We start from the raw sequence: 19,920 nt of genomic DNA on the forward strand, positions 1-19,920 counted from the left end.
TGTTTGGGCTTATATTTTGCCTTGCTAGACAGGATCGCTCCCACAATTCCATTACGGGTCTTGGAAAGTCTTTTTCGGCAAAAATGTTCCGTTTAAAATTTTTCCAGAGGTGCTCATTCGACCAGTTTGATTTCGTTATCAACAAAAAATTTTTTTGTTATTTTCGCGGTGCTCTTAGGGTCATTATCCTGCATAAATATTTCTTGTTGACCGCGTTCACCACCGAATATATCCAGACTCGGGAGATAAGAAGCCACCATTATGGTAATACAGTCTGTGGCACTCATAATACCATTGAAGTATACCGGGCTCATTGTCACGAAAACATCTCCAAAACATGATTAATCCACCCCTAAAATTTCATAGTTTGACATATGTTGCGATCTTGTATCTCAACGCGTTTAACAATCCATGTCAATGTGTCCACCCTATTAATTTTAGTTTCATCAGACCAAGTAAATTGTTTTCAATCGTCAATGGTGAAGTTTTCGTACGCTCTTGCTTTAAGTCCGTTATTTTTAAGACATCTTCGAATTGTTTTGTCACTGATATTGACTCCATGGGCCTCTCTAAGCACTTAATTAATCTAATTGCAGTGGAAACTGCAGTATGTGTGACTCCTAAAACGATTAAGCTCCTTGAAATTCGAGCAACAGCAGAAGATAGCTTCAGTTTACGACCACCACAATGTCGTGGGACTGATAAGTTATTTTGTTTTTTTATTTTATTGTAAAGTCCGATAGAAACTTTGTATTTTTTTAGCAATTAAACGATACGAAACGCAATTTTGTATATCTTCTAGGATGTTTTTCATCAAAACTGAATTTATAGCTTTATTCATTGTAAAGTAACTCAAAATTTATTGAAGTGTATTTATTGTTTTGTATTTTTTTTTAATAAAGAAATTAAAAGGATTATATTTACTTAATTTTCTTGTAATATCAAAATTTAATTTAATTTTGCCACAAAATCTATTGAGGGACAATACTGTTCACATGTGACTTTGTTCAGATGTGATTAAGAAACGTATAAAAGTTCCGTTAGTTTCCGAGTGAGTTACCAGATAATAGAAAATAGAGTGCTTAACAATTACTAAAAGGAAAATGTTATCAGATCAGTTGTTATGCGCAAGAAATAATGTGTAAACTAATGATGTTTTCTTTTCTGACAAAAATTTTGCTATATATTTTGTACCTTTTATTAAATGTTACCCATACCCTCATTTGCATTTTCAACGATCACAATAGAACAAAAATTAACTTAAGCTAGCTTATGCACATTATAGTTGGGCCTTATAGTGCATTTACACCGAAGCGAAATCTAGTACACATGAGATTTCGAGCCAAATCTAGTTATTTTGACGAGATTTCCCATACAAAATGAAATCTACTTCGTGACTAGATTTTGGGGAAATCTCCTCAAATCTACTCAGTACCAAGTGATGCAACCGTGAATTTCTTCATAACGGACTAAAAAATACAGCACTGTACAAGTAAAATTTGACAGATACAAATAAAAAAATAATATAAAAAGTGCGGAACAATTTTAGCGTTTGATAAATATTTTCAATGGATGCAAATATGAATAAAAGTTAAATTTATAAATTATAATACTAAAAATTTACTTATTTACTGCGGGTTTTGTTAGTCAGCTGTTTTTATTATTAAATGAAATCTTGCTAAATGTCAGAAAACAGCGGTGTAAACGGTATAGATATTGAACAAGATTTCAATTAAAATCCACTAGATTTCGCCTCGGTGTAAATGCACTATTAAGTAAATTATTGATAAATTTAACCCACCGTTAGTCGCAACTGATATGTTTGATACAAGCAAAAATTTTTTTATTGTAAATGTTTTCCTATTTATAGTTTTCTAAATTTTAAGCTTTTTTTTGATAAAAATATATTTTTACTGCAATTTTATTTTTATTACTCTTTTACTGATTTAAATTGTTTTTATGTTTACGAAATAAAACAAGTCTTTTTCTTTATTATTCTTTATATTAATATCAATTTGATACATTGCGACTAGTGTCAATTGAAAAAGATTGCGACTAACGGAGGGTTAATTATTTTTACGTTTTTTAAAAGTCATTTCCCCAAAATTGTACGATTATCACACAATTTATCTGGCAACTTTGGATGTATGGTATTATCAGTTCAAAGCAGGGAAAGGGCAAAACATGGGCTCCGCTAAGGCGAATCTATAGAAGGTGACGACAGAAGAACAGCTGATTATTTTTGCTTTATTTGATAAGATGTTTGTGTTGTCAAATTCACTTGTTTGTTGCTTCGACAAACACACCAAAAGCAATACAAAGTTTGTATCAAGGCGAATTTATACAAGGTGGAGTCAGTCAAACAGTTGATAATTTTTTTTCGCTTTTTGGTTCTAACAACTGTCAAAGCTTGTTTTTATACTTAAATATGTACATATTCTAAGCTTATTAACAAAATATTTATTGTTTACATAAATAAGTAAAGCCCTCGCTATTCAATTATCTACACTATATTAAGTTTAAATACTTATTTGTTTAATTTTTCATTTAAGTTTTTTGACATTTGTTAAGACCAATTATTTTTGTTGAACTGACACCACCTGGTATAAATTCGCCTTGGTTTGTATTACAAACATCAAGCTGCTTTGACAGTTCAATTATAGTTTTACAAAAACAAAGCGCCTGTTGTTTTTATAAATATTGATGTTTTTTTAATTCCGTCGTCACCTTCTATAAATTCGCTTTGGTGCAGTGATGAACACACTTTGTGGCGATGAAAGAGAAAGACGGAGTAATTTTTTATGTTTAATTTATTGTGTGCTAAAGTAAAGATAAAAATAAACAAAAAGTGGTTTAAAAAGAAAGAGAAAATAAGACGTATGGAATTCTGTATTCTGGCAGTTCTGTTTATCAGTCCATAGAAGTTGACATTATTGTTTTTACTTACTTATACGGATTTTCAAATAGTCTTCATATTTATTCAGAATCAACAAAACATGCACCAACAAAACATTTGTGAAGATAATCAGAACAGTTCAACAGGTAAATGTTTTATGCGAAATGTATCATCAACTATAATTTTATATGAAAATTTTCAAATGATTCATAAATACAATATACAGTGAATTTATACAAGGTGATGTCTATAGCACAGCTTATTGTTTCATAATTTGCTTGGAGGCCCAAACTGTCAAATTCACTACTGTTTGTTGTTGCGAATACTACATCAAAAGTAAAAGCAACAGACAGACTTTGATATTTCCAGTCAACATAAACAAATTTCATGTGGTTTTTGTAAATATACTTGGGTAGAATCGATCTCACCTTATAATGAATTGATACAATACAAACAAAATTCATGTACTTCCAAGGCGAATTCATATATGAATTAGCCTTGTGTACTTCTAGAGTGTTGCCAAGGTATATTAATTATAAGGTAGTGTTATCAGACCAGCTGATCGTTTTTTGCTACTATGTTCATTTTTCGCCGTAGTGCATTATAAATGTCAAACTTTGTTTACATTTTGTAAATGTCAAACTTTGTTTTGCTGTTAAATTCGTTTATGTTTTAAAACCAATAATAATACTACACGAAATTAGTTTTATTTTTAAAAACATCAAATTAAATTACAAACAGATTCAAATTTATAAAAATTTTTTGTTTAACAAAATTTCGCTTTGATTTATCTGTGAGCTGTTTTTGACATTTTTCCCTGCCAGCCAATTCGCCTTCAAATGCAGGCACAATGTCCAACTACATATAAAAAAAAAATAACCAATTCGCTCGGTATTCTGAATTCGCCGATGACACTATCTTATAATTAATATACCTTGGAGTGTTGCAAAATTTACAGATTTTTGAGGGATTTGTATCGCTTTTTTAAGATTTTTCACAACAAAAACTACCTTAACGATAAGTTATAAAGAATGGTAATAAACTGAATTCTACCAAACCTTTCAAAGTATACCATTATATTAGAAAAATATAAAGAATAAATAAACAGGCAGACAAGAAAACGATAAACACCTTAATAACTAATTACTAAAGGGAAGTCAAACGTCTATCACAACAAAATAAAAGTGAAGCTGGTGCAGAAGATTATACAGATCCAAATCTGTATTATTTTAAAGCAATAGACTTCTTGCGAATCTATGAAACCCCAATACGTTCAATTAGCACTATTATGTGTTGTTTTTCTATAGCGAACGAGTGCTTTGAATGGACGTTTTACATGTATTTTGTTTTTGTTACAATAACAAAACACATGTTAAATTTCCACTCAAAGTGGAAATTTTTCGCTATAGAAAAACAGCACATTAATTTTTATATCAATAAAAACTCAGTAAGTATTGCATTTCGTTTATTTATTTAAACAAATTTCGTTTGCCATGGAACTTGACCTTCATTGGAAAAATACGTTGCTAATGAATCTCTACATAGTTTTGCATTTGTTGCTGAATTTATCGATTGTGAACTTTGCAAATTTGTTAAGTTTACGTTGTTCCATCATGAGCCGGCGTTCAATGTTCCACAACTGATATCTTCATAGTCATCCATGCCATTAGTTAAATAATTTGAAGCACCAACAAAGCGTCGAAAGGGTACAAACTTTGATGATGAGCTTTTAGTCTTGGCTAAAAATGAACTTTCTAAACCATCTGATGACTTTGGCCTATTTGGTGAAACGTGTGCTTCAAAAATTAGACAAATGGATAAGGCTGAAAAGTTTACAAACGATAATAGAGGGTCTATTAGAAAATATTCATCGCAACAGTGTTCAAATTACAGTAAACAAAAATTAGTCAAACTCTTTACCAAAGAAAATTTTCTTACTGCAAAAATTAATTTTTTTTTTTAAGCGATTTTCTCAAACACTATTTTCGCTTGATATATTTGTGGCAGACTTGACAGTCTTCGGCCCAGTAAAAACATATGAAAACAGTAAAGCTCACTCCCATGAAATTTATATCTACTTTACAAAAATGTAAAACCGTTTGCGTTCGTTGTTTTGCAAACTAATTAATTCATTTTGCAAAAATAGGTTGTAAATTAAGTTTTATTGTTTGTATTGTTGGTCCCAAGAATTTTTTTTGAATGTAAGCACATATTATTAAGTTGGCGGGCCATATATTTAAGGGAAATACAAAATATTCTTTACATGTTTCAATGCCAAAATTCTAAGACAAATAAATATAAATCTACCCGGCGCACTGTGGCTTCAAATCAAAATCTAGGTGGACAAAATTATTTGCCGATCTTTTTATATAGAATTGGTATCTTCGATTCCAAAAAAATCTTTAAAAGATCAATATAAACTTTTTTTCAAGTTACAGTAGGGTCTACGTTTTCATGTCTTTCTGAAACTAAATTTTTGAAGTATGAATTTCTATATGGTAAAACTATTGAGATATATCTAATTTAGTAAAGCAGTAAAATATTAAAAAAAATTTACGAAAATATGATTCAAAATTTGTTGAACTTCTGGCGCTTCTGTCGAGAAAACGAAATGTCCAATTGAAAAACCCATTTGTATTGGAGGAGAGCAGATTGTCGATTGAAGATACCGATTTTCATAATTTTGTCCACCCAGATTTTGATTTGGAACCACAGTGCGGCGCCTTTGTATGAACCGACAATTAGTGAATTAGATAGAGTGATTTAGATGATACAAAAATTCTTCTGTCATAGAACTACCAAAGAATGAGATTCTGTATTTCATAATATACAAATTAATACATTTAATGATTATCATGCTTGAATTCAAAACTTGTTCATGTCTCAAGAAAGTAATAATTTTTTGGTATCGCCCTTTAATCATCTTTGATGGCGAACTTCTTAATAAATGCTGCTGTAATTAAGTAAATATATGTATATACAGTGCCGGACTTAAATATTCACACAGCATACAGATTTATCTTTAATCTTCCATATTTTTTAAACGAAGGCCACAACTTTCGTACGGGTTTCAAAAAAAATATTTATTTACATATAACTTATTGAAATATATGGAAAAACTAAACATCGATTTCAAGTGGACAAAAATATTCACAGTTTCTAATTTTAATAGGAAAATAGTTTTTTTTAAATAGTTTAATATTTCCTGGAGTAGCATTTCTTTTTAATGACTTCTTTTAATCGTGTTGTCCAATATTTTGCCATTCTTTTAACAGGGCTTCTTTAAGTTGAGTCTTACTAGTAATATGGTGCTTATCTACACGTTTGGCCAATTCATCCCATAGATGTTCTATGGGATTCATGTCAGGTGATTGCGGAGAAGTCGGCAGAATGTGGGAAACATGATGCACTATCCAAATTCGGACGTCATGGTCTGTGTATTCGGGGTCATTGTCCTGTTGAAAATTGAAATGTTCCCCATGATTTAACTTTAGAGCGCTTTGTAGTAGGTATTCTTTTAAAATATTAAGGGACACAGTTTAATCCATTGTACAGTTAAAGAAAACTAAGTTTCCTACATCAGATGTAGCTTTACAACCACACATCATGACCCCTCCTCCGCCATGTTTAACAGTGTTTACAACATTGTTCTTTTCCAATTCAGTGTTTGTCCTTCCCTAAATCCTTACTCTGTAGTCTACGTAAATTTGTTAGAGTTTATGATCGTACATTAATTTTTCTTTCCTTGATTTTCCCACAAACTGCTTTTAAAATAAGTTCTTTATCATTAGATTCTTCTCAGCCACAACATCATCTAATGTTTTGACTTGAATTATTAAAAAATATCCCCCGTATTTGAAATGCATTCGGATGTGATTAAGAATGAGTGTCACAAATTTTACGCAATTGGCTAATTTTTAATTTGATTTTCATTTGCCGGTTTCATTTGCTAGTTTATTTATAAAAATTTTCAAAAAATTCATAGATTTTAAGTTTATTGGGCTATACTAAGCAACTTATTTATTTGTAAATTTTCAAACACTATCATAGTTTTGTTACAGTTTCAACGGGAAAAATTCAGAAAAAGTTAAAAAAATACAAAATAAATACAGTGCAACTAATAAGAACAATGAGGAGATTGCTGAATAAACTGACTACATATATGCAAGTATAACTGTTCCAGGAAACAATAACTATTGAAAATTTTTTACATACGAGTATCATATAATGTTTTTTAAATGTAAAATTAATGAAAAAAGAGGTATTTTATGTTTTTTATTTTAATCGCCATAAATATTAAAGAAAATTTGAATGGTAAGGGATTACATGATTCCAAATCAGAAACGGAACGAGTCACATAGATAAAGGACGGTATCAAATCGACAATGGTATGGTGTCAAACTGACAACGCTACGTTATTAGACTGACAACGGATGGTGTCAAATGTCATTTCTTGTTTTTATCAAATTTGTTAACCAAACTCTTACAACAATAGATTTGCTTCGTATTTTAGTGTTACGATGTGTGTACACTGAACCAAATTTCTTATGAAAATATCCTTCACTGGCAACACATGTAAAATAACTCGTTCGTTTTTATACCCTTCAGCTTCGTGAGAAGGGTATATATAAGTTTGTCATTCCGTTTGTAATTTCTACATTTTTCATTTCCGACCCTATAAAGTATATATATTCTGGATCCTTATAGATAGCGGAGTCGATTAAGCCATGTCCGTCTGTCTGTCTGTCTGTCCGTCTGTCTGTCTGTCTGTTGAAATCAATTTTCTGAAGGCCCCAGATATCTTCGGGATCCAAATCTTCAACAATTCTGTCAGACATACTTTCGAGAATTTTGCTATTTAAAATCAGCAAAATCCGTCCATAAATAACGGAGATATGAGCAAAAATCCGAGACAACCTCTGAAAAATTCATCAAAAAACACAATGTATTGCATGCTTTGACAAAAAAACAACAAAACGTATGGTTGGATGGATGTGCAAGCTTTGTGTATTTTGTTTTTTTTTGTGTTTTGTTTCTTTTGGCGTTGTTGTTGTTTTTTATACAACTAAAGTTTTGTTTGGTTGTGTGTTGGTTTTTTTGACAAAAAAACAACAAAACGTATGTATGTGTTTTTCGTGATTTTAAAAGTTGAGGGTCATTTGGACCCCAAGTACTCTTAAGGGTTAAATTGTGAATACTAGACTTCATTTTATATTTTTCTTAAGTTTCATCAAAATCGGCCCAAACATATATAATATTTCGCTATCTTTCCATGAGAAATTCCAAATATTGAAAAAATTGACCTTTGACCTTCACGATTTAAGGGTTAAAGTTTTCCGATTTTAGTAAAACTTTCAGACTATATTTAAAATTACCTGGACTATATTATTCTGAATAGCTTTTACTTGAAAATCATTAGAGTAAGGAAATTCTGGTCATTCCCCAAAATATGGCCAAAAAATTAGTTTTTCTCGAAATTCGCAAAATTTATATCGCAGGTACGGAAAAACTATAGGAGGTATTGACATACTTTTTTCACATTTTTATTCCCTATTATGTTGTCAATAAATCCCCACGTGATGATCAAAAAATTCTGAAATTTGTTTAACAAAATTTTTAAAAATTTGAAATTGGAGTTTTGAAACCCCTTGTAAATGCACCTCAAAACTTATCCTATCATCCTAATATTTTACACAACGTGTTTCTACAATACATAGAACAATTCTAGAGGGGGGGACGGTCAAAATTCGCAATTTTATTTTTTTGGAGCACTCTAATGTACATACATATATACTAATTATAAAAAATAATAATGCTTTCACAACAAAGGTGAAGGGTATATAAGATTCGGCATAGTCGAATATAGCACTCTTACTTGTTTAATTTCGGTTTCACATGTATAAGAAACTCACACATAGACGGTGCCCGCGGGCGTACTGCTGGAGACCAATGATTTATACACATACGAGGTTGATACACTATTGACACCGAATGTGTTCATTTTTTCGCTTGGTGTAAACTAATTAGGTCCCGCACAACAGATCATGTTGCTCCATATGTTTTCATCGGTGGTGTAAATATTAAGGAATCAGAAGTTCTTGATGTTCTAGGCATGAGTATTCAGTTCGATGGACAAAACACATTTTTCGAGTTTCGAAAGAAGCATTCAAGTGCCTTGGTTTTCTAAAACGGTGTAAGAATTACTTCACTCCATCTGATCTCCTTACTATTTACACCACTTATATCCGACCTAAAATGAAATACAATTCTCATGTGTGGGCCGGTGCTTCGAAGTCTATTTTGGAGTTACTCAAACGCGTACAGGAGAGGGCGAAGGTGCTTATCGGGTATCCAGCTCTATTGACTCACTGGAACATCGTCGCAATGTGGGTTGTGTTTCACTATTCTACCGATACTACAATGGTATGTGCTCTGCAGAAATTAGGGAACTTGTTAGCGAAACCCGTAGTTTTTTACACAACACACGTTCTTCGGCAAGGGCTCACCAATTCGTTGTCGACTGGACAGTGGATTGCACAACACATTACGGAGAAAATTCGTTTTTTAACCGTACTGTCCGTATGTGGAATAAGCTTCCTCCTGTCACTTTAAATATCGGAAATTTCAAATCGATTATCCACAAGCACTACTCCCCCTATCCTCCCTCCCATAACCTATTTTTACTAATTAGTAGGGGTCATCCACTGAGTGCTGGTCCAAGAAAAAAAAAATTGTGCAAAATTTTATCAGGATTGTCGCATAATTAACTTTTTTTTGGGGGGCTAGGTTAAATCATGCCTATTTTCAATAGCAAACACTCCTTATCAGCAGAGTATTTGTGGAAAATTTCAGCTAGCTCCTTTTTGGGCCCTATCGAGTTTTCAACAGACAGACGGACAAACCTAGATCGCCTTAGAATTGTATGAGGACCCATAATATATTGGTTCTACGACCAATATTTCGATATGTTACAAACGGAATGACATAATAAATATACCTCACATCTTTTTTAACGGTGTATATAAAAATGAAGTTATTTTGAACATCCACTGGATCTTTGAGGATTCAATCTCACTGCTACTCTCCTAATTTTATTGAATACTTTATTTATTTTGTAATTTTTAAATGTTTTCAATTTGAAGTTGCTTCATGATTTTTTATATTTTCTCTTTCTCCTTATACGCTGGGTTGATTTTTTTAAGTTTTAACCCGGTTATGAAAAAAATACAAATGAGTGTGAAGAGAAATATCAAAAAATGTAAATCAAAGTGTGAACGTAACAAAACTAATTTCTCAATTTGAAATTTCAATTGTTATTTCCGCAATTTTAAATTGAAATTCTAAATTTCTATTGAAATGTTTGAGAAAAAAAAAAAAAATAGTACTAAATTATTATAATAGAATATTTTAATTTATTTTTTTACAGATGTTCACAACATATTCGCTGAATTGTCGAAAATATTAAACAATTTAGAAACAAAATATACGAACTTGGAAGAACAATTTAAAAAATCTTCAGAGGAAAACTTCTTGCTGAAGTTGAAAAATTCAGCACTCCTGATTATAAATGAAAAGAACAAAAACATAGAAATTGAATTGAAACAAACTTCAAAAAAATTAGAAGAGCAAACTGCGAATTACAATCGGCTACTGGAGGAAAATTCAAAAATAGCTGCATTAAATGATGAAATCAATAACTTGAAATTGAAAAGTACCCAGCTTTCATTAGAAAATGATGAACTTAGAGATAAAAATGAAAAAGTTACGTTGGAAAACTCATCACTGAAAATGAAACAAGATGAAACTGATAAAACGACGGCGATGCTCGATCAGAATGTAAGCACAGTGGAACAAAAACTGAAATATGTCACTGCAGAGTTGGAAAAAGAAATGGCAGAATGTACTCAATTAATTGCGGAGAATCAGAAATTTAAATCTTTGAATGAAGCAAAGGAATCTAAATCAGAACATATGAAGGAAAATATTAAAATTGAACAACTTGAAGAACATCTTGATCGGGTGTCTTCAGAACTTGAAAGAGAAATAGCAAAAAATACCGCTCTTACACAATACAACAAACAGTTGGATGGCCTCATTCGCGGATTCAGGTCAAAAACTCAATTAGAAAAAGTCACTTCAGGATCAATGGAAAGTTTGACAAAGTCCCAAGAACAATTGAATGATCGCAATAATTATAAAGTTCTGATTAGAGATATTCCCACCGATCAAATACTAGAACCAGTGGAAAATACTGTAATAGTTTTGGCTTCCAAAATGTCTATGTGCATAAATCGCGAGGACCTAATAAAAGTTCGTATCATGGAGCGCAAAGGTTTGAGGGAATTTTCCCAAAATGTCTCACTGTTGGTTGAATTTAAAACCAGCGACACGAAAACAAAATTTCTTTCAAGCCGCAGTAAACTGAAATTAAATTCATCTACAAAATTTATTCAATTAAAAGAATTTGTTGAAAACGAAATATACTCCCTATTCCTTTACGCCAACAAAAAACTTCGAGCTAATGGATTTAATAGAATTTGGTACAAAGATGATAAAGTTTTTGCTAAAAAAAATGGTTCTGATACCGAAACAATAGAAATTAAGTCCGAGAATCATGTAGATGGACTAATAAAACCCAATTAACGATCCCAGAGTTTGTTAACAAATTCGGAGAAGAAAACTATATGATAGTTTTAAGAAAATAAATAATATAATTATATCAGGCATTTTAAAAATTTTCACCGGACGTATGTATATAAAAAAACAAGTAAGAGAGCTATATTCGGCTGTGCCGAATCTTATATACCCTTCACCAAATTATACTTAAAATAAAAATTTTAAATATTTTTAGGTAAACAAAATTTAAATTTTTTTTAAAGTTGTTTTTTTCGAAATTGTTTTTATAATTTTTTTTTTAGTTTTTAAATTTAAAAAAAAAATTTTTACTTTTAAAATTTTTTTTTTTAATATTTAGTGAAAAACATTTTTGGTTAAAAAAAAATTCGGGTTAAAAATTTTTTTTCCGATTTTGGCCCATTGTAGGACCAACTTACTATGGTAAGTTGTATATCCTATATATATTAATGACTTAGTAATCCAGATATTGGTTAAAACTTGAGGCTGTCCTGGTTTTTTCCTTATATCTCAGCCATTTTGTGGAACGATTTAAATAATTTTAATTTTTTGGAAAAAAAAATTTTTCGAATTGTTTTTTTAAATTTTTTTTTTCAATTTTTTTTTTTAATATTTAGCGAAAAAAAAACTTTGGTCAAAAATAGGCCAAAAATTGAGGTTGTCCTGCTTTTTTCCTTATATCTCAGCCACTTGTGGACCGATTTTCTCGATTTTAAATAGCAACCGAGTTATTTGGGAGCTTCGGAAAGTTGATTTACAAATGGATTGACAAACTTCTCACGAAGGTGAAGGGTATAAAAAAATGATTCTAAAGTCTCGATACTATTTTAGCCAGAAATTGTTCATTAAATAAAGTTCGATGCATTTTTTACAGGACTGAGTAATTTAAATTCTAAGAAAAACTTAGAGCCAGTTTTTGACTTCGTATTTAAATATGAATTATATTTAAGTTCTATTTAAATGCGAAAATGAGTTTCTCAGTGCTTTTTTAAATGATACTTAAATGGCCGACGTTGGTCATTTAAATTCTATTTAAGTTTCATAAACTACCATATGTTTTTGACAGCTGACTTTTGTTGTTTGGTTTTTTTCACTCTATTGTAGTAAAAAAAAAACAAACAACAGCGTCTTGCAAAAACTACAATTCCGATGCGGGGCAATTGGAGCTTCTTTTGTGCATTTTCCTACCAATAATTTTATTGTTTAATAAACTTTTATTTCTTATTGGGCAAAATGTATCAATTTTTGTTTTGGTTGAACAGCTGTTTTAAGCAAAACTATCGATAAATTTTTGATATTTAGTAGTGCTACCATACTTTTATCTTATTTAAATAAGACAAATTATGTAGCACTGAAAAACTCAAACTGTATTTAAATACAACTTAATTTTAAGTTAAAATTAACTGAATACGTATTTAAATAACAAGTCAAAAACTGGGCATTAAACACTTATCGAATTTTCCAGCAAAAAGTCAATTGTTCGATTTTTCAAACAATCGACTATTGAACTCTAAAATGTACACAGAAGCAGTGTGACCAAAATAATGCTAAATGAATTTTTAAATGCCAAAAATAATTTAAAAAAAATTTTTAATAATATTATGAAGAAATTCTTCACTATTATAAAACAAAAATTAAAAATATGTATATATTTTTCAGTCTTTATACATATCTACACACAGTTACTAAAGTATACGTACGATCGACTTTTTGGACCTTTTTTTAAAAACCGATATATTTCAAAATACAAGACCTAACTCATTCATTCACTCACTCATTTACTGACTCATCAGTCATGACTGAGTTAGTGAATGAATAAGTCAGGCCTTGTATTTTTATATCTATATAGATTTTTAAAAAAAAGTCCCAAAAAGTCAATCGACGTATACTTTAGTAACTATGTGTATAAGTAATGTCATATATTATGTATAAATACATAAAACAATTTTGGACAAAAGCGACCATTAATTCATGTAATATTTTATGTACAGTGAGTGTCACTCAAACTCGAAAAACATATTTTTTTTAAATATGAAATTATACAGGCAATAATAGGTGATTATATAAAAAATTAATAGTCATTTTATTAATTGGAACAAAAAAAACAAAACCTCAATTCAAAAAATATTGATGAAAATTAAAAAATATCACAAAATTCATATTTCACTTAAATTCGTACACTTATATTAAATTATAATTAAAACTTTAAAAATGAAAAAAAAATGTTATTAAATAATCCTAATACATTGTAGGGTATCCTTTGCTATTTTTTAGTGCCTGTGCGATTTTAAATGAAGCGTTGTGTTATCACAAAGTATACAGAGGTGACACGGCAAAAAAATATATTTGTCTCTTTCGCTCGAAACAATTTCAACTGGTTTGGTTTTGTGCTTATTTATATAGTTGTTTGAGTTAACGCACTGTCTGTATTAAACCGCAAATTTTTTTATCTCTTTCTTTAAAAACAATTAATAGTGTTTTTGAACTGTCAAATTTGACATCTCTGTATACTTGTGTTACCCAATTTTTTTATTTGTAGATAGGGCAATTAAAATTACACCATACTTTCTGATATGTAATAGCACACACAATATAAAAATAGCATTTTAAAATATTTCCAAAACATGAACTTTCTAAAATTAATGAATAAAATTTTACTACGATGGTGTACGATTTTAAGTGACATTCACTGTATTTTATATGTTCTAAAATGTCATAAAACAAAAAAAATATTTGCTATTTAATAGCATTTGTACTTCACAAATAAATTAGTTTAAAGAAAAATAATAACTTTTGGCTACATATTAAATACTTCATCAAAAGTGTATTCTTCACTTTCTGAGGGCTCTGTTATAATATTATATATATTTGTATTACATTTTTGGATTAATTCTTTAGTTATTTGAAAACTTAAGCAGCATTTATTCAATCTTTTCAATCCACATTTTATATAAAGGAGCGAATTTATTGTATTTAATATCATTCTATTTCATATTTTAGTTAAAAAAAAAAAATTTCATAATAAAATCGGACAATTCCTTGAAGGGATTTTCGTTCACTGCATTCCTGTATTCATAAACTTGTATCCAAAACTCAATAGTTGTCTTCTGATTTTGCCACTCGTATGAAGTTAATTTTTGCCATTGTAATTCTAAAGTTGTAATTTCATCATTTGAATAATTTATCATTTCTTCTTTGGAATTTTCATATAATTTACTTTGATCTATTGTCAACAGCAAAAAAGTTAATATTTTTTAAACTTAACAAATTTTTGCTATACAATTTCTACATATTATTCTAATTTCTTTTTCAGTTTCAGAATTTATATTTGTTCTTGTTTTCAAAAAATGTTTAAAATCATAATTAAAATATGGTGTAGGTATATAAAAATTTTCTAAAGATGAAATAAAAGAATGAGCAATTCTGAGAATAAGAGTTGGATCGACGTCGTTACTTTCAAACATATTATTTACTTTTTGTATATCTGATAATAAAGACTTTAAAAACTTTAAATACAATAAATTTGTATCTATATACAACTCTTTTAGCTTGATGACAAGATTCGGAAGAGGCAGCAATTTCTAAATGGGTTTTTTTTGTATTGGTATTTTGTATTTTTATTGGCATTTTTAATAGTTGCATATCGTCATTTATTGCAGCGTAAATGCGTTTATAATTTTTTTTGTCTAATTGTTGATTGAAAACCAGTTGTAGGTTTCCGGCACCTAATATTCTGTCTCTTCTGGTAGAGTTTTCGATGCGGAAGACACTGACAATTGTATCGAGTGGCAAACACAGAGTACTAATACAATGTTTTTCTTTGAAATTGGCGATAATGCAACGATTAATACCTGTCATTGTCTGTGCCTAAACCCACCATGTTCGAAATATTTAAATTCCTTTAAAACGTTCAAAATCAAAAACTCACCCCTATTTTCTCAATATCTGGTTATAGTTTTTCGTAACGATAAACTTCCAATTTACGTTTTTGGTATGAGAACTGTCAGTTTATCGTCACGATAAAAAATAACAATTTTTAACAATTTTTTTTTTATTTTTTATCTTTTCATCGTTTTCGTGGTTACCATTAAACTATGTACAATCAATCAATCAAATTTTAATTGTAACAGGGGTAAAAATGAAAAATAAATTGAAGCTAGAAAATGCTAAACAAATTATTAAAAAATGCTAAAAAAAATGCCAAATGCTAAATCGAAAATTTGCAGCTAAATCAAAATAATGCACAGAAGTGGCAACTACATAATATATAATTGTCTATTAAAAAATTCGGGTAATCCCCTTGATTTTGCTTATCAAACTTGAGAACACTTGCATGCAAGGCGAATTTATACAAGGTGGAGTCAGTCAAACAGCTGATAATTTTTTTTTTGCTTTTTGGTTCTAACAACTGTCAAAGCTTGTTTTTATACTTAAATATGTACATATTCTAAGCTTATTAACAAAATATTTATTTTTTACATAAATAAGTAAAGCCCTCACTATTCAATTATCTACATTATATTAAGTTGAAATACTTATTTGTTTAATTTTTCATTTTGGTTTTTTGACATTTGTTAAGACCAATCGTTGTTTTTGTAGAACTGACACCACCTTGTATTAATTCGCCTTGAATATTTAATAAGGTGTACTCGTTAGCCCAGCTGATTACACTAGAACTATCAAAATTTATGTTTATTTGTGAGTTCTAATTTCATTAGTTTATGAGAGGTTGGGTTTGTAGCAAAAGCAAAAAACCAGTTGTTTTTGTATATTTGTATTTGTTGTAGCGACGAGTACATCTTGCACTTATCAATCTATTTTTATGTGTTAGTAGCTAAGTATGTGGAATACAATATAAAATTTTTAGTACGCCTTTGTTTAATAATTCGGTTTGACGTCGTTGATGGGAAGTTTTTAATAAAAGAAGTGGATAATTAGACAAATAAAATGTTTGCGCTGAATGTCTCATGTCCAGTGTGTAAGGCGGCGTTTACAAATTCCGATGCCATTTACAGTACCAGTTGCGGCCACATATTCCATTTCTCTTGCATGAACCAGTGGCGATCCAAGTGAGTTGTTTTCATTAGCTAAAGATTAAATTCTTTACCATGCTAATTTCATGTTGATTTACAGATCCACCAGTTGCCCTCAATGCAGATCTTACAATCCCACTACTCACAGCATTTATTTGAACTTTGAGGACACCCGCGAATATGAAACAATTGTGAACGACTTAAAGACAAAGCTGCAGATTAGCGATGCTAAAGTTAATAAAACTAAAGAAGAAGTAGATAAAAAAGAACAGAAAATAGATGAAATTAAAAGGCTGTATAATATTTCTGAACAGTGGCGAGCAGAACTGGAAAATAAAATACAGAACTTATCCCACGAACTTCAAGTTAAAAACGTAAATCATACGAAAGAGTTGACTATGAAATTAAACGAAATTCAGTCTTTAAAAACTCACATCGAAACAGTGCAACGAGCAGAAGGTGTCCACGAACTGTGTGAAAAGATCAACAAATTGGAAGAGGAATTGAAACAGACTACAATGCTATTAACCACGGAAAATTCAAAACTTAAAGAGAACCTAAACGAGGCCGAAGCATCGAAAATAATCTTAAATCATAAAATAGAAATGCTAGAGCAAAGACTAAAACATGTTACATTAGAGCTTAAAAAGCAAATTGAAGAAAGTGTCCACCAATCCATGGACAACATAATATCTACAGATAAACAGACAAAACTTAATAAGGGCAGAATGCGTCATAACAACAAACACAATAAAACGGCATCTGAAACTATATTGACTGAACAGAAGTCTAATGCTGTTCATACATTAGAAGAGGAGAAAAATGTCGACCTGTCCTTGGATAAAAAAACACGTATAACTCCAGAAACAAAGCCAAAGCATAAGAATGGTAACATGCAACATAACAGCCACAAAACGGTAGATTTAACAAAACTAAATATCAAACGTACGCGACAATTTGAACTGACACAACCCAACGATTGCAAAGTTATAATTAAAGATTTCCCCAAAGATGATATAGTGTATCCCTTAACAAATGCAGTGATTGTACTGGCTTCTAAAATGTCCCTGACACTCAGTAGCGAGGATATGTCAAAAGTTAGCATTGTAGAACATAAAAAAATAACTAACTGCACAAATAAAGTCGTACTATTGGTAGAATTCAAGACAATTGATGGAAAAATAAAATTTCTATCGAACAGAAATCGATTGAAATTCAATTCATCAACCAAGTTCATACAATTAAAAGAATACATTGATGAAGCCGTATATCCGGTATTTATGTATGCCAATAGGCTTCTAAGAGCCAATGGTTATGAGTACATTATTTGCAAAGACAATAAAGTTTTTGCCAAAAAGAATCGTCATGATATTGCTGAAATAGCCATAAAAAATAGAAATGATGTCGATAGACTTTTAGGTCGTCCATTATCACAAAATCCAATTAGACTCCAGCCGAGGATGAGGAATACGTCATATAATTTATTCGAGGATTATGAAAAGTTCCCGTTTTATAATTTAAATGATCCATACGAAATCTTAACTCATGAAAATTACGAATACTGGGATTAAATTTATATATACAAATCCAAATTCGTGTCCTTCCCTTATATCCTGAAAATTGAAAATATTAAAAAAATTAATCAAAATTTTGTACAATAATTTTCTGGAACATTTTTAACGTTTTGAACAAATTTGGATGAATTCGGAGCAAGGACACTACAGGATCAAAAATGTCCTTTTTCAAAAATTAAAACAAATTTACAAGAACTTAAATTTTTATATCGTAGTTTTGTAATTGAAACACTTATAATATTCCCAATATGTCAATAAAATATTGTTTTGGAATGGGAGGAAGGACATACACATACTTATTATTTACATAAATGGATTAACCTCCATATAAAATAAGTTTTTTATGAGAAGGGTATATATAAGTTTGTCATTCCGTTTGTAATTTCTACATTTTTCATTTCCGACCCTATAAAGTATATATATTCTGGATCCTTATAGATAGCGGAGTCGATTAAGCCATTTCCGTCTGTCTGTTGAAATCAATTTTCTGAAGACCCCAGATATCTTCGGGATCCAAATCTTCAATAATTCTGTCAGACATGCTTTCGAGAAGTTTGCTATTTAAAATCAGCAAAATCGGTCCATAAATAACGTATATATGAGCAAAAAACCGGGACTACCTCGATTTTTTACCTATATCTGGATTACTAAGTCATTAATATAGACAATATGGATATCTAATGATAGATATTTCAAAGTCCATTGCAACGATGCCCAGCAAAAAATTTCCCAAAATGTAATCGAGTAAGGTAATTAAGCATTTTCAAAGAATTGGTTACCAATTGCATTGCCTAATCGATTCTTTTTGCAAGGCATGAGACTAAAGTAAGTTGTTCTTTGGAATATAATTTTACATATATAAGTAATTCCACCTGCTTTATATAGAATTGGTTTTATTTTTATTTTAAGAACTAGTTTTTTAATTAAAAATGTAATCTATTCCCTTCAATGATATAAGAACCACATCTAAATAAAATATAACAACTATTTCTTTTTTCCTCAATTGAAACTACTTCCCGATAAATAAAAATAATTAATTCTTTTAATAATAAAAAAATAATATATTTTTTTAATTCACTGTTATTAAATTTACATTATTTACATATTAAAGGAAATTGTTTTAAAAGTTAAAATTTAATTTTTGCTGATATAACGGCTTTGCAAAGTTCTCCATAAAATTCAATCTTAGGATGACTCTGCCACTGGAAAAAAGAATTATTTCATACATAATTTATTATATATCAAAATGTTAATGACAAAAAATACTTACGAAATAAAATATTGATAACTTTCTTAAAGTCTTAAGGCCGTTTTTTTGCCATGTATACCCCGAACATTATAGTTTATGATTAGTTCCTTTGAAAATATATTTAGTATGCCTTTATGTAACCCTTTTATACTCGCTTTACTGAAGATACCTTAAGTAAATAAATAATAAAATATATAATATGTATACATATAAAAATAATGAAATTAATAAATAAATAAATAGGTATTTACAATTTCACTTTTATTTTCTGAATTTAACATTTTCTCAAAATTACTTAGTTCATTGTCCGATGATAATTATAATATCTGAAATCATTTAAAGAACGTTAGAACTACAAACTTGTTACTGTTTACATATATATTTACCTTTTAATTCTGTAATTCCAACCATAATGTTTGTCGTATTTTGACTATATTTGTTGTTTTTTTTTACTATTTATTATTTTTTAACAACACTATTTGAGAACATTTTGACAATTAACAACACAAAAACACTGCAAAAACAACACACGAA

The 19,920-nt window shown here is 29.8% G+C and overlaps 2 protein-coding genes across 2 annotated transcripts; both read left to right on the plus strand.

Moving 5' to 3' along the window:
- The first annotated feature begins 2,764 nt into the window (after nucleotides 1-2,764).
- Nucleotides 2,765-13,141, plus strand: LOC135958969 (coiled-coil domain-containing protein 89-like). Its single transcript, XM_065509916.1, has 2 exons — nucleotides 2,765-3,042; nucleotides 10,323-13,141. The coding sequence occupies exons 1-2, from the start codon at nucleotides 2,997-2,999 to the stop codon at nucleotides 11,537-11,539; spliced, it is 1,263 nt and encodes a 420-aa protein (XP_065365988.1). The 5' UTR covers nucleotides 2,765-2,996; the 3' UTR covers nucleotides 11,540-13,141.
- Nucleotides 13,142-16,333: 3,192 nt separating this feature from the next.
- On the plus strand, nucleotides 16,334-19,639 carry LOC135958894 (uncharacterized). Its single transcript, XM_065509838.1, has 2 exons — nucleotides 16,334-16,599; nucleotides 16,664-19,639. The coding sequence occupies exons 1-2, from the start codon at nucleotides 16,478-16,480 to the stop codon at nucleotides 18,132-18,134; spliced, it is 1,593 nt and encodes a 530-aa protein (XP_065365910.1). The 5' UTR covers nucleotides 16,334-16,477; the 3' UTR covers nucleotides 18,135-19,639.
- The last annotated feature ends 281 nt before the right edge of the window (nucleotides 19,640-19,920 follow it).

This window comes from Calliphora vicina, chromosome 4 (genome assembly GCF_958450345.1).
Source record: "Calliphora vicina chromosome 4, idCalVici1.1, whole genome shotgun sequence".
Taxonomy (NCBI): domain Eukaryota; kingdom Metazoa; phylum Arthropoda; class Insecta; order Diptera; family Calliphoridae; genus Calliphora; species Calliphora vicina.

What these genes read in the sequence shown, in the direction of transcription:
- LOC135958969 (XM_065509916.1), top strand. Translation starts at nt 2,997, where the DNA reads ATGCACCAACAAAACATTTGTGAAGATAATCAGAACAGTTCAACAG. An exon ending in TAATCAGAACAGTTCAACAG is followed by an intron (nt 3,043 to 10,322) that starts GTAAATGTTTTA and finishes ATTTTTTTACAG; the next exon opens with ATGTTCACAACATATTCGCT.
- LOC135958894 (XM_065509838.1), top strand. Translation starts at nt 16,478, where the DNA reads ATGTTTGCGCTGAATGTCTCATGTCCAGTGTGTAAGGCGGCGTTTACA. An exon ending in ATGAACCAGTGGCGATCCAA is followed by an intron (nt 16,600 to 16,663) that starts GTGAGTTGTTTT and finishes GTTGATTTACAG; the next exon opens with ATCCACCAGTTGCCCTCAAT.